The 15,102-nt window shown below is 45.7% G+C and overlaps 1 protein-coding gene across 1 annotated transcript; it reads left to right on the top strand.

Moving 5' to 3' along the window:
• Positions 1-1,565: 1,565 nt before the first annotated feature.
• On the top strand, positions 1,566-13,723 carry Rbm24 (RNA binding motif protein 24). The gene is made up of 4 exons (XM_041632589.1): positions 1,566-2,483; positions 3,555-3,678; positions 5,108-5,162; positions 11,638-13,723. The coding sequence occupies exons 1-4, from the start codon at positions 2,316-2,318 to the stop codon at positions 11,999-12,001; spliced, it is 711 nt and encodes a 236-aa protein (XP_041488523.1). The 5' UTR covers positions 1,566-2,315; the 3' UTR covers positions 12,002-13,723.
• The last annotated feature ends 1,379 nt before the right edge of the window (positions 13,724-15,102 follow it).

Genomic DNA, 15,102 nt, shown 5'->3' with positions numbered 1-15,102 from the left:
CGAGTCCGGTTTTATCCCAGGCTTTTTCAGACCCAGGCCAGCTGGCCTTGGTGGGTTCCCGATAGAACATCCCCATTGTCTCAGTGTGTGGGTGCACCCCTCGGGGTCCTGAGTTCCTTGCTCGTGCTCTCTCTCCTTCTGCTCCTGATTTGGACCTTGAGATTTCAGTCTGGAGCTCCAAATGTGGGTCTCTGTCTCTGTCTCCTTTCATCGCCTGATGAAGGTTAATATTCAGGAGGATGCCGATATGTTTTTCTTTGGATTCACCTTCTTATTTAGCTTCTCTAGGATCGCGAACTATAGGCTCAATGTCCTTTATTTATGGCTAGAAACCAAATATGAGCATTTGCTGGAGAGGTTGTGGAAAAAGGGGTACTCTCATCCATTGCTGGTGGGAATGCAAACTTGTGCGACCACTCTGGAAAGCAGTGTGGCTGTTTCTCAGGAAATTCGGGATCAACCTACCCCTGGACCCAGCAATACCACTCTTGGGAATATACCCAAGAGAGGCCCTGTCATACAACAAAAGTATATGCTCAACTATGTTCATAGCAGCATTGTTTGTAATAGCCAGAACCTGGAAACAACCTAGATGCCCTTCAGTGGAAGAATGGATGAAGAAAGTATGGAATATATACATATTAGAGTACTACTCAGCAGTAAAAAAAAACAAGGACTTCTTGAATTTTGCATACAAATGTATGGAAATAGAAAACACTATCCTGAGTGAGGTAAGCCAGACCCAAAAAGAGGAACATGGGATGGTTTTTTTAGTTTTTTGTTTGTTTTGTTTTTGCTTTTTAAAGAAATCATACCTTTTACAATTATATCCAGATAAATAAGTAAGGTCAATTCACTAAATGTTTGTAGTTCAAATAGAAAGAAACAGATTCTTTGCTTGGGAGAAAAAAAAAGAGGCGGGCGTGGGATCAACTTCTGAGACAGACACTGTACCCATCTTCCTGAGTAACTAAGGCAGGATGCACACATTTGATGATTGTGGCAGGTGCAGTCCTTTGAAGCAGAGAGCACAGCACGATTGAACACAGACACCCTTTGCTGGCTTTGAGTCATAAACGCTAATGCTTTTCTCAAGCACACCCAAATGGTTGGCTGTTTAGTTTTGTATTATTACTAATATTGTACACACACACACACACACACACACACACACACACACACACACACCACCGGGCTCTACCCCTTGGTTCCCCACAGCACCAGCTTTTGGGGGCCAAGAAAACTTGAAGTCTCTTTCTCATAGTCCAGACCCCTAGAGGAGACAGATCGCTTTGGCCCCAGGTGTCTGGGAGGGAACCGGTCTCTTTACAAACCGCCCCAAGCCCCGAGGGACTCTCAAATCGGTCGTGCCACCGAGGCCTAGCGCGAAGAGCTCTCGTGTTCGGCTTTGGAGAGCCAAGCAGCTCCCCTTCCAGGCCTGTTCTGACTGTTCTGTATCCCTGCCCGAGTCGCCAGGGGTCTTTGCGACTTTGACCAGTAGGAGCAGGCAACAGCAGAGCCAGACCGCCTCCAGCCGTTTCCAACTCTACCCCAGCAACAGCGCCGGAGCCCCAGCCAGGCGACCCAGCGCCGCGCCGTGCGCCCGGAGAGAAGCAGCTGTTCCCAACAGCTGGGGGGCGGCGGCGCCGGGCCCAGGTGCTGTCCCGGCCAATCGCAGGCGTCCGGCCCGCCCCCTCCCCAGCCGGGCGTCGACCCCCGGGCCGCTGGGGAAGGGAGCCGAGGGGTGAAGAGCTGTCCTCCGTCCGCACTGGTCTGGCAGCTCCCTGGCAGGAGGGACTGTCCCCTGTCCCAGCCGGGCCCAGCGCCGCGCCCCCAGCTGCCACCTCCGTGCCCCGGATCGCGGTGGCCTCTGAGCCTCTCCTGCTTCCACTCCAGCTACTCGTTTTTTGTTTTTTTGTTGTTTTTGTTTTTTGGTTTTTTTTTTTTTTTGAGAAACGTCTACCTCTTCTGGACTCGGAGACCACCACCCTCTCTTTGCGTTTAATTTTTTTTAACTTCCACGAGGGGTGAGTGCAAAAAGCTCGCGCAGTCCACGGCCGCGGAGCTGGTCACCCGGGACGATCGGGAGGATTTGGACAGTGACCGGACGCGGAGACGGGATCAGAGTACCCGGACGAGTGTCCGGGGCCCCGGGCCACTCGGGAAGTCGCGCGCCCAGCGCCCACGCCGCGCCCTCGCCCCCCCGCGCGCCCTCGGCCCCCGGCGGCCGCCGCGCGCCGCGGGAGACGCGGAGCCCCAGGACCAGGCGCAGCCGCAGCCGCAGCCGGAGCCCGAGCCGCGGGGCGGGCGCGAAGATGCACACGACCCAGAAGGACACGACGTACACTAAGATCTTTGTGGGAGGGCTGCCCTACCACACCACCGACGCCAGCCTGCGCAAGTACTTCGAGGTCTTCGGAGACATCGAGGAGGCCGTGGTCATCACCGACCGGCAGACCGGCAAGTCCCGGGGCTACGGATTTGTAAGTTACACGAAAAAAGGACTTGGGGTGGGTAAGGGGCAACTAAGAGAGGTCCTGGCGGGAAGATTGAAGACAGGCCAGAAAGGATCCAGTTGCCCCAGGCCCCCGGGGATCATGGCTGGGGTGAGGGGCAATGTGGGACCTCCCGGACGCCTCCTCCACTTGGAGCTGAGCTGAAACTTTAAGCGTGACGGGGCTTGGGGAGCGAGGCCCTGTGCCTGCCTCGCGGTGTACTTAGAGGACCTCAGACGCTGCTCTTTCAAGTGGCAGTAGAGCTCGGGAATGAGAGCCAGGTCTGGGCTGTAGAGAGCTGGGAGGGAGATCTGAGCCCCGCACTGTGGCATTACGGGTTTGGAAGCTGTTTGTTAAGTGCTCTGTTGCTTTGTTTAAAAAAAAAAAAATTGTGTGTGTGTGTGTGTGTGTGTGTGTGTGTGTGTGTGTGTGTATTGTGTTGAAGCCGGGGTAGGGAAGAGACCCTGAGGATCTCTCTGAACCTGCCGTTTCCTCTCTTGTCACACCCCTACCTTTTAAATTGCAAAGGTAGATTCTGGGGGAAAAAGAAAAGGCTGACCCTCTGGCTGTTTGCCTAACTGAAACTGTGCATTAAGCTTCCTGGAGATTTAAAGAGGCAAATTCAGCCGCTCAAAGAGCTGGGAGCCTGGAGCGAGCTGGGCAATCGCTAGTGTCGCTGAGGAGTGTTTGCCTGTTGGGAGCAACCGGCTGATTTGAGGGTGGACTTGGTTTAAAACCCATAGTGCCTCTGGGGCCGGGGTGGAGACCTAAAGGGTACCCTGGCAAGGGGGTAAATCCACAGGCATTTCAATCGTGGCTTCCAAATCTCTGTTAGGCCCTACACTAGCACCTTTAGGACTTTCTTGGTGGAGGCAGAGGGCTTCTTCCTTCCTCTTTTCTTCTTTCTGCTTATTTTTTTTAAACGGGAGATGAAGAGTTAATGTCCCAATCCCCCACCAAATAAGAAAGAAAAGGAAAGAAAGCAAGCTCAGTGACTTCGACATTTTCCTTCAGGGGTTAACTGAGGGCTTTGTGTGTATGTCTGTCTATGTTGCTAAGGTCACCATGGCTGACCGGGCTGCTGCCGAAAGGGCCTGCAAGGATCCCAACCCCATCATTGACGGTAGGAAGGCCAACGTGAATCTGGCATACTTGGGAGCAAAACCAAGAATCATGCAGCCAGGTAAGCAACGTCTTCTCTTTCCCCCCTCCCTACTTCCCACCCATTGGAGGGGAATGATCCCCATTGTCATCCCCAGCCCAGAAAACACTGGCTTCCTGAAAAACTATAGTTGTGTTTGGTAAAACTTGATCCTAGTGGCTGGTTATTCCACCAAGGCATTAAAGATACATGAGTGTTCTAAGTATGCCGCTGGGTTTTTGAAACGTAGCTATGTGCAAAAATAGAACTTAGGTTCTGAAGAGCTTACACCCAGAAGTTACTTCATGCATTTCCTATATGATGAACACATTTTTTTGTCTTCTTTTGTAGCTAAGAAGGTAAGCTGTGTGGGCCCTGTCACCACCAGCCAGTGAGCTTCCTTTCTCAGAGTGGTCTGGGACAGCCACACAGTGCTCAGAGCAGGCATGGCTGCGAGGGCACATACTTTCACATACAGAATACTAGCAATCAAACATTTACATGCAGCAAGTTTCACCTTCACAGGTTACAGATTGTTTTTTAACTGATGCTTAGCTGGAGATGCGGAATAATTTAGGAAAATCCCCATAACGGCTAGCTGCCAACGGGATGTAGTATTTTTGTCTATGTGAGAATACGGCCCGCCGTTTTACTTGCTGCTGTCCTTTACCTTCATTGGCGATAACTCAGTTGACAACAGAGCAAACACCTTCGGTTCCTTGGGCAAGCAACTTCGTTGACTAAGTCATGTGCTTTTTCTCTAAGCCTTTCCTACAGAAGTTTAAAAAGAGGTTGACACTTCCGTTCACAGGCTGGGTTGTCAGAAAGGGAATAGACGGAGAAATACCCACGAACATTCAAAGCTGTGCCTTTCTGAAACATCTTTTGTGCGTGTACTGATCTTAAAAGAATGAATAATGGGGAAATTTGTTTTTGTGAAAATTTTAATATTGTAAATGCCTAATGTAATGCAAACGTAAACTGTAACTTTATGTTTTATGCATATGTAAATTTAATACTTTATGCATTCCAGAATGTTCTAAATTGTAAGACCTTTTTCTCCGACCCCAGTCTCCCTCCCCCCCCACCCCACCCCTGCTTATGGGTGGCAGCTCTAGAAATATTTGTGAATTTAACTTCACTGTTGTTCTTGGGTCTCCCTCATGAGTAGTTTTCTCTGGTCTAAAATTTTTTTAAATCTTTTTTTATGGCTGCTAACTAAACTTTGCTATTATTTTTTAAAGTTTTCCAATCTTAGTCTATCCAAATATTTATTTAGGATGAATGATAACATTTATAAAACATATGTTCTTTTCATGTATAAAGAACATGTCCATGCATAATCCAAAGTATCATAGAGTGATTCTTTCTAAATGAGAATTTGTGGTTGCAGTTTCCATCTGGGGATAGTAAGTCCCTAATCGTGTACAAATGGAAAATTTGTGGGTTTTTTTTTTATTATTATTGCTAGGTTTCGCCTTTGGTGTCCAACAGCTTCACCCAGCCCTTATACAGAGACCTTTCGGGTAAGTAGATCCATCAAACCCTCCGAAGTTTCTACGTGGTCACCGTTTGTTTCCCTGTCTCTTTGTTATGAGCTGACAAGGTCGACGTGTCACAGAATGTTCCGGGTTGTGCATATTTATATATGCTTATGTATTTTTTAATGTTGATGCTATAAATATTTTTAGATGAGTCAAGTTATCTGACCAAGTATGCAGTCTCCAAACCAGCCAAATGTTGGGCTTATGATTAGCCCAACAAACAAAACAAAAATACCAGGTATGACTTGTGCACAAGACATGTGTCCCACACCATTCCTGCTGTTCAGCTTGACTCAATGTGATTTATCTCTTTCTAACCTGACAGGGCTCGTATACAGTTAAGCTAACTGATGAGAAGGATGCCATGATAAGAGGTGGACTAGTTCTCTTTGGAGTTAAACTCTGTAACCAGTAGACTCAGACACACAAGCTCAGATGGTGATTAACCATGCATGGATGTTGGTGGTGTTGTTTTTATTTTTTCACTCTAGTCCATAGCCCTCCGTGTGCTTTATTTTATTTATTACAGTAATGAAGTGGTGTTGATAGCTAAACTGTGTGCTTTGACTTAATTGAACAGAGCTGTAGCGAGTGTTTTCTTTTCCTTGGGGAAGGGGCTCTTTGCCGTTTGTTTTTGGTGGTGGTGGTGGTGAGCAGTGTTGACTTTTGACTTTGCCATGGGAAGCAAAGGGCCTTTTATTCCCCCTCCTGCTTTTAAGCTATTAGCCTGTGACTTCGATTTAACAGTTTTGTAGTGAGTGCTAAATGGTGTGACTTCTCTCTGTAAGAATACAGATTCACTGCTTGCATGTTGTAAGTCTCTGTTTTCTGGGGCTTTCTTTTGCAATGTATGTCCCCTTCCAGGTCTTCTGATAAAGGTCCAGCGGCTCTATTCGGGTTTCATTAACACTCACCAATTTGGGCTCTCCCCCTGAATTTTGTTTGGTTTTTGTTTTGAGTAGCACAATACTAACTCCTCCTTTTCAGACCTAACAGGTGAACCACCTGCTCATCTTTGTGTTGTCCCTGGGTTGCTCTTACCAGCTCCTGAGGTCCCCAGTTCCCTTGTATAAAACATGACACAGGGGAAGGCCACCCATCAGTTTTATCCTGCTCATGAAAGTCCCTCTATCTTCCACCTGATCAATATTCTTGTAACTCTAATTCTATTTTGAATATCCATGTGGTTTGAAGAATTTTATTATTATCCAGCTTAGGACCTAAGCATCTCCATGCGTCACCTAGAAGGCCAGAATCTGTCTTCACAGATAGATACCTACCATAAGCATTTCCCAATAGAAGCTAAACCAAAACCAAGTAGAAAGTCGATTTGGAAGAAGCAGGTTATATTTTGATGGACACTTTTTTATTACCTTCTTGTTACCTTAATCTATTAGTAACTCATTTTTAGAGACATCTACAACTTTTTTTTTAAAAAAAAAAAAGCTATAATTAAGTGTAGCTATGTATCAAAGCTCCTCACAAGCCAACTTGGATATGGACAACAGTAATGAGTTGCAGCATGTATTCCCCCTTCTCTCTCTCTCTCTCTCTCTCTCTCTCTCTCTCTCCCCCCCCCCCTTCTCTTCCGTCTCCTCCCCTCCCTTCTCCCTCTGCTGATATTTCATTGGTGTGGACTATCAGTCAATGTGGGACTATGGAAGAAAACATACATCTGAGGGTGTAATGGTGAGCTCAGTCCTGGCCTCCGCGGAATCCTTGTGAAAGAGTGGAAAACCAAATCAATTAACAGCTGTTCTTATGTGTCCATCACTTCAGAAGTAGAAGTTGTGTGTTCACTTGTGAGGAACAAGGAGATGGCAAAGCAGACAAGAATTATTTATTAAAGTTTGAGAGGAATTCAGAATCTCAAGAAAACCCATGAATTGGGAGACGTGGACAAGCTTGCAAGGAACGGGTGTAGACCTGGGTGTGTCTATACGGAGTGATGGGATAGATTCGCAGGGAGGCTCAGCAGAGAGGCTCAGTGTGTAGAGAAGCTACAGCGTACTTGAGAGCCAGCTGGGTATATCTGACCCGGCTTTGGTAGTTCTTCTAGCTCCTTGAAAAAGAAAGTAATTCAAAGAAGGGAACTGCCAGGGTGATAGGTATTCTGTGGACATCTTAAAAAATGTGTTTTGATAGTGCTTAGTTTTTCATCGCTTCTGATATTAACTATCTTTATGGGTAATGGTGATTGTTACAGTGTGCATAAATTATTTGAACTTGAGATTCAAGTCGAACTTGAGATTAGAAGCAAATGGCATTCCAGGTAGACCAAATAAGGTTTCTCTTTCTTCTTTGAGTGATTCTCAGCTCTGCCCTGATACCAAATCTGTAAGCAGCAAATCACACCTGGTCATCCTAAACGCCATTAGAATGCCGTGTTCTTATCTTAGGCCTGCAAGCTTGAGAATTCTTAAATTTTGACTTGTTTAAAAGGCTAGTGAAAAGACTATTAGTTTTCTGTGGTCCTTAAATGGCCCCTGGGTTACCTCAGGTCTCTAAAGACAAAACCATTGACTGAAAGAACTTCTGGAGTAGCACAGAGGGCAGACATGGAGGAACATGTGGCCTTGATGAACATCGGCCTCTAAATGGTCTCTGTTTGAGAGAGATGTTTTCTCATCACAGCTTTGGAAAGGAGAAACCGCAGGTTTGGAAGTAGAGATTTAAGGAGTAGTTTACACCAAGCTAACCGAAGGGAAGCATTCACTGGGCACCGCTCAGTGTGTACACCGTGCATAGAACTGATAAGAGATTAGCATCAATTATGCCATTCGATTCTTATAATAAGCATTTGAAAAAGACACTGTTAAGGTTCTTTCTTGGGTACAAACAGAGCAAGTGCAGACAGGTTGATTAACTCCCTCCAGCCCCCATCACAGAACCAATGAGGGTGTTAGAGTATGACTCCAAGTTCAGTCACGGTCTGCCTCACCCTGGAAGCTGTGTCCACTGACGTTAAGCGACAGCCACAAAAGACATAATGTCATTTCTTCATCATCTAGTAATAAAATAATCCATCCTGGAAAGGGCCTCAGACAGAAGAAGAGAAGAAGAGATCCAAGGGTCTCAGGAAGTCTTCATGAAGAAGATGAGCTAGGTCTTGGAAGGAGGGTGAAGATAAGGAACGATTTTATTAAGCAACTACTATTCTAATCACTGGAGGCCCCTCTCGCAGAGCTTTTTTCCTGTACAGCAACTCTGGGCTGGAAAAATGTCAATCTCTTTCACATAGGAACCATGTGAGATATAGAGAGAACTTGGCCTTCCAAAGGTTCTTGTGCACTCAGGGCTAGAGCTAGGGTGGATGGATGAGGTAGAGACCAGGGGAGGGTTGGCATCCTGGGTCATGGATAGATGGCATGTGCTAACATGGGATCTGATGATCTATGGAATGTCCAGGAAATAGTACGATGCCCTGCTGACCTGGGTCCAAAGAAAGTACAAAGAGATACTAAAAAGGTGTTTCCGAAGCAGATGCGTAAGAGGCCCAAGATGATATCTAAGAGATAGTTTGATGTGGTGTTAGGATTACTGACTCCTATGAGTGAATGATTGAAATGAAGACTTGGTCACCAGTCTGCATGATGGACTGGAAGAGCTAACTGGTATACTGTCACCTTGAAAGTCTATCACAGAGACTAGCCTGCTTTGGTGGCATCTGCCTGGAATCCCACAACTCTGGAGGTGGAGGCAGGGTGATCATAACTTTGAAGTCAGTCTGCTACATGGAGAGACTTTGTCTTTAAACCAGAAGGAAGGAAGGAAATCACAAAGAGAAGTCAGAGGGACCTGAAGAGATGGAGATAAAAGGAAAATACAGTCATTTTTCTTTAATCACCTAAGGTGTCTGGTTGGCTCTTGGGTTTGTAGCTGCTTGGTGTGAGCATTCTATAGTGAACTAAAGGACTAGTGGTTGGTAGAATTCTAGAAGGAGAGGTGTTCTCAGTTTGCCTTACAGAGTTCCTTAGACTACTAAAAGAACCCCCAACACACCGGGTGCTTCAGTGTTCTGCCATCCTCTCCATGGACTGAGACACAAGTCTCTCTGGATTCTCCGGACTCCCCTTCTCCATCATCTTTTAAAGGCCCCAGGTCTTCATTTGCCTTTCAGATGTCTTCCTCGCCCTTGCCAGCCTTCATGGAATTCATCTGATCTTACAGAAAAATTATTTAAGTTCTCTTCGGGCAGCTTTGTCCAGTTAGAGGTCGTCATTAACATAAGTGCAGAGACAGTAACTCTCAAAGCAATCCTTTCTCTGTTTTAACACATTCTTCCTACACAAACGCTTTATCTTGCCTTTCTGTTTTGTTTTTTGGTAGAATAAACTTTCTTTGGGCTACTCTGTTATTTGAAGATACAAACCTATCAACCACTGTGCTGTCCTCAGAACATTCAGAGAACACCAAGGGTTAATGTCTCCCTATCAGTGAGGTTCCGACTAGCTGGCCTTTGCAGCTGATAGATGTTTTACTTTGGCCTTATAAAGACATTTTATCCGCTGGAAACCCTTGTCGCATGACAGGATCAAAAATAGCCCGCTGCAGCCTCTGCTGTCCGTCACCACATGCAAACTGGCAGGAGAGGAGGTTCGCTTAGCTGTGTCTGCACATTGTGGACATATCAGCTCTGGGGACAGTGTTTTATACATAGCCACACCTGTCACCAAGGGTGAGCCCGTCACCTGATCTGCCACAGAGGTCTGAATGTGTGCCTGACCGCGCCTGGTTTCTGATATGCAATTAAGAACATCTCCAAGTGTCCTCAGAAACGCTTGGTGACAGGGTTTCTGCTGGCACTGGGAAAGAGCTACAATTCTAGTAAAATGGAGTGTATTTTTATCTCGGGGAGACAGAGTTCACCACCCTCTCTGATAAATTCATCTTTTCCGTGGATGTTCTTAACGAGGGCTTCCAGTAGAATTCTGAAGAGACAAAGAAAAAACAAAAAACTGCTTTTGAAAAGCCTGACCGTGATGATGTTTTGTGTCGAGTTCTTTAGAATTCGAAGACAGTTATTTGTGCTTGTGCTACTAATAAGTTGGTTTTGTTGACAGCCAGATAGCATGCCTGTGTTCTATTTTTAGAAAGATAGGGAGCTGTGAGGGAGATTCGTTTAAAGAAAGACAAAATGAGCCAGATATCCGAGGTAGCACTTTATAAATGGGCGGTAACAAGTGGCAAGAACGGCAGCCACAATGCACAGATCTCATAAACAAACCTCTCGTGATTCATTTTTCTAAACAAGACTTAAGTGAGGTCCTCAGGTCTGTCCTGTGTGTGAGCTGCAAATGCAGCGTTTAAAATGATCCTTGATTTTTGTTCCATGTTCTTGGCTGTTTTCAGGGTGACCCATAACCACAAGACTGAACTGTACAAAATGCTAGCCAGCTGGGCAGATTGAAGGCAGATAGACTAAGAGATCAATTTCTTCTGACTTGGAGGCTAATGTAAGAGCTAGTGGACGTGCAGAGTAAGCGTCACCTTGCAATGTATATCTCCTAAGTCTCTATTAAGCTTCAGAGACATTTGGTTGTGTTTTCCTGTCCCTAACTTTTCCACCAACCTCATCACCCCCAATCCCTTTCTGTCTGTCTTGCATAGAGACAAGCAAGCTGGCTGAGCCTCAGTTGCCTGATAGTCGAACAGGTTTGATTGACTGTTCTGTCTTTATGGAAAAAAAAAATTAAAGTAAAAGAGAGAGCAAAAGCGTGCTGCACACCTCTTGGGGAATCACCGCTGGGACTGTTAGTAGCATTTCGGTAGCTTCCCACAACAGCCTCTGTGAGCCGAGTGAGCTGCACTACTGTCGTTTGAGGGGTGTTGACTGCTGTGTTACCACACTTGTGAACTTTTACACTCCTGGTTTGGGGTTTTTTGTTTTATTTTGTCGCCTGCTTCTTTTGTAATTATGATTTTTAATCAGGGTGACTGAGGTTGCCGAGAGATTAATGTGTGCTGAGTCTGCCTAGCGATTTCAAATAGGGTTGCCATGATAGAGACCGCTCGGAGTCCATTCTCCCGCTTACAGCCAGGCCACTACTCCCCCAGAACTGTAATATCAGACAACCTTCTGAATCCTGTATTCACAGCGCGAAGTTTTCTATTTGGTGGCCATATCTTGTTTATACGAACTCGACAAATCCTCATAAAGCCCCTGTTAAGTCTCTCTTCCATACACAGCCTTGGTGTGTCATGATCCATTTTACAAACCTGGCATACATGATACTGCATGATTCGAAGTCCTAAGTGAAAATTCTAACAGGGAGAATGCCATTCTGTTTTTCCTGATGAATTCTTTCGAGGGTGCATCAAACGGACCTCTAAAAAGCAGATATTATGGCAACCCTATGTTGATAGCAACCACTAAATTTGAGTTTGTCTCCATCTCTGAGCAAAGAGTTCCACTAGAGATGACTGTTGTCTGACTTTGTTTCTCGTTTCTTAACAGGATCCCCGCCCACTACGTCTACCCGCAGGCTTTTGTGCAGCCTGGAGTGGTTATTCCCCACGTCCAGCCCACAGCAGCTGCGGCTTCCACCACGCCGTACATTGATTACACTGGAGCTGCCTACGCACAATACTCAGCGGCGGCGGCAGCAGCCGCTGCAGCCGCTGCCTATGACCAGTACCCCTATGCAGCATCTCCAGCTGCTGCAGGTTACGTGACCACTGGGGGCTACAGCTACGCTGTCCAGCAGCCAATCACTGCTGCGGCACCTGGGACGGCTGCAGCTGCAGCCGCAGCTGCTGCAGCTGCAGCGGCCTTTGGCCAGTACCAGCCTCAACAGCTGCAGACAGACCGAATGCAGTAGGACCAGCCGTCTGATCAAAAGTCAAAGGGTTTCTCTTTTCCCTCCCAATTTCCCAGTTTTTAGTAGTGAATGAGAGGGTTAATGTTGACTTTAATAGCTTTAAAGGGAGAAGGCAAAGCTATCGGGAAACAGCGGAGGCATTACTTTTTTTCACACTCTGGGTAGTGCTGGGGATGAAGAGGGGAGGATGGGGGTGGGGGGATAGAAGCAGTTTTGGAAGTCAATCCCAAAGAGCCTGAGTTACACAGATAGCCGCTAGGACACGATGGCAGGGGTATCAAACGGGACTTAACTTTTGTATGGGGATTTTTATTTTTTGCTCTTTTTATAGTATCAGGGAAGCAAACTGCCTTTTCCAAGTTAGAAAATGCTTTGTGAATCTAGTTGAACCAGGGAAAATGGAGTGAGCAATATGTAGCTTGGATTCTGTGTAATAGTAGATTTTTAAAAACAAACACAAACAGATGGCAAAAGCGCTGGTTGTCCTTCCTCGCAGTCGCCACAGCGGCCTGCAGAACTAAATGGGCATCGAACAATCAGCTGAAGAGTGTGGCAGTAGGTACAGGGGCAGGCAGGTACCAAAGCTGTTTTCTCATCTGTCCTGTGGACTTGTGGGATTGTGGAGCGACTGATACTGTACCCGCCCACCGCTCAGACAATCAATGGCACACACAGTTCGGGAAAGAGTCCATCCCTTGTCCTTGCTGGAGGAGCTTGTCACATTCTAATCCCTCTCCCCAACCTGTTTCACTTGGGGAAACTTTCATCTGCTGGTCGGGCTTCCGCCACCACTTTTCTATTTATTGTACGGACCGGGGATCGTGGGTAAAGGCAGGGGAAGTCAGCGGATGCTCAACCCTTCAGGACCGCCTGGAGGGCCTTTATTTTCTTCCCCTGTTTTAAATAATTTTACACTTTTTAGTATCTATTTCAGAGTCCTATTTAAAACTATTTATTAGTGACTGCAGTACCTAAGACAGCAAGGTTCTTGACATTACAGGTCTTTGATGGTTGATGATCATGTACTTTATAATGTGCCTTAATAATAATCCTATTTAAGATATTTATTTTTAAGTTTTACTATGCTGCACTCTAAAGGAAGGAACTTTAGACGTGACACTGTAAAATTATGTATTCATCTCATGGCATAAGTTATTTAGTAGGTCTAGATGTAGCATATTAAATATTAACCTATTCAACTAAAGATGTTGGCTTGGATTTATTTAAATTCCTATGTGCACTGTTCAAGAGGGTACTCCTACCTGAACGCATCTGAGTTTATTTTAGTCTTGAGATTTTTTTGCTGTTAAGCAGGCTATGTTGCTGGTTCTGTGCTTCCTTCTCTTGGTTGTTTTGCCGCTGAGGATCTCCTCAATCGGGAACTCGTGACTTCCCCACTTTCCTTGTGTAGTGCGTGTAGTTTATTAAAATACGGCTTTATATTTTCCTTCTGAAAGTGCGATATTTGCAATTTTTACTCTTAAACGAAATTGAAATACTATTTTACACTGTATTGGACTTTTATACTTGAAGAACTTCATACAAGGGACAACAGGTTAGCGTTTTTATGGACCTCCTCCATTGTCACTGGATTTAAGTATTCCCATGCCAGACAGTGGTACGCAATGGAGACGTGGCTCTCCTGTACAAATTATTTATTTGTTGTGTATATCGCTTTATAACATTTCAGATCTTCTAATCTATTCACTTGTATTAAATATAATTTTTAAAAACTGCTGTTGCCGTTGGTTATTTCTAGTTCTGCAGGAGAAAGGAGTGGGTCTCTGTAGGATGAGCTTTCTCATTTTGAGAAAGGCCGACTGTGAACTCTTGATGCAACCCAGGATAACCTTTAGCTTTTGATACTGCCCTCACGAGCGCTGGCAGTGCAGGTGTGCCCTGCCACTCCTAGGACTTCTCAAATTTAGGACAAGCACTCTACCAACTGAGCTACATCCTCAGCCCCCAGCTTCCAATCCCCCGGCCCCCTCCTTCTGAAATAGTTTGATTAACTATGCCTAATGAAAAACTTTCTGTGAACATTAAAATCTCTTGGGGGGGGTCCTATTTTTCAACCTTTAAATCAAATTTTACTAAATATCTGCCTTATGTGTATCAATAGACTAAACTAAACCCTAAAGGACCATTTGTGTCACTGAAACTGACAATAGCTGGGAAGGAAAAAGGGGTGTCACCAATCCAGACCTGGATCAGGATAGTGCTGGATTCAGATGAACTAAGGGCTGGAGCTAGCCTTGAAATTTCCTAGACAAGCCAACAGATCCAAAGGCCCTTGCTTTTTTGTTTAAGGTACTAAAATTGAACCCGGGGCTTCACATGGCCTAGGCAAGTGTCCTACCACTGAGCTTTATTCCCATGCCCTTTTGTGACTTCTGACAGACTCTCATGTATACTGGGCTGACCTCGAACTCACTATGGAACAGAAGATGACCTTGAACTTCTGATCTTCTGTCTTCAACTCCTAAGTGTTGGAATTGCAGGTGTGCACCACCACAGTTAATCTATGCGGTCCTGGGGTTTGAATCCAACCGAGGTCCATCCCCAGTCCCAGCTTTCAATTTTCCAGACACAGTCCCACCAAATGGCTCTGGCTAACTTTGAACTCACTCTCTAGAGTAACTTTAACTTGAGATCTGCCCACCTTAGCCTCCCTATAGGCCTGTACCACCAGGTCCCAAATTACTTCTAGTAACCCCGTTTTCAGTGATATTTTCAGACTTCTTCTCTAGCGGATTGAAACAAAATGCCAGCCCATAATAGTCCTAAAAGTGTTCTATAGAAGCCCCTTGACGCAAAGCCTAAGATGGAGGGAGGCAAGTCATGGAAGTGATTGCTGCCACGCGCTGTAGTGATGGCCAACCCGATGGAAAGGCCCCAGTGCAGCTGTTTTACCTTCTAACAACAATGCAGCAATGCCTGGTAAGGTATGCATTAGAAAGTCAAATGAGCAATATGTGTTTAAGAGTCGAGGGAGTGGCTATACTGATTATCTTAAGAGTATGTGCTATTTCATCTTACTGTGCATACTTCATGAACTCTTGGTCCTCATGTCTCCCAGATCCATGGTGTATCTTAGGCGA

The sequence above is a fragment of the Microtus oregoni genome, unplaced genomic scaffold (assembly GCF_018167655.1).
Source record: "Microtus oregoni isolate MIOR12 unplaced genomic scaffold, Mior012 000042F_ref0000377, whole genome shotgun sequence".
Classification (NCBI taxonomy): domain Eukaryota; kingdom Metazoa; phylum Chordata; class Mammalia; order Rodentia; family Cricetidae; genus Microtus; species Microtus oregoni.
This window is presented reverse-complemented; position numbering and strand designations above follow the sequence as displayed.

What these genes read in the sequence shown, in the direction of transcription:
- Rbm24 (XM_041632589.1), top strand. Translation starts at nt 2,316, where the DNA reads ATGCACACGACCCAGAAGGACACGACGTACACTAAGATCTTTGTGGGA. An exon ending in AGTCCCGGGGCTACGGATTT is followed by an intron (nt 2,484 to 3,554) that starts GTAAGTTACACG and finishes TATGTTGCTAAG; the next exon opens with GTCACCATGGCTGACCGGGC. An exon ending in CTTATACAGAGACCTTTCGG is followed by an intron (nt 5,163 to 11,637) that starts GTAAGTAGATCC and finishes GTTTCTTAACAG; the next exon opens with GATCCCCGCCCACTACGTCT.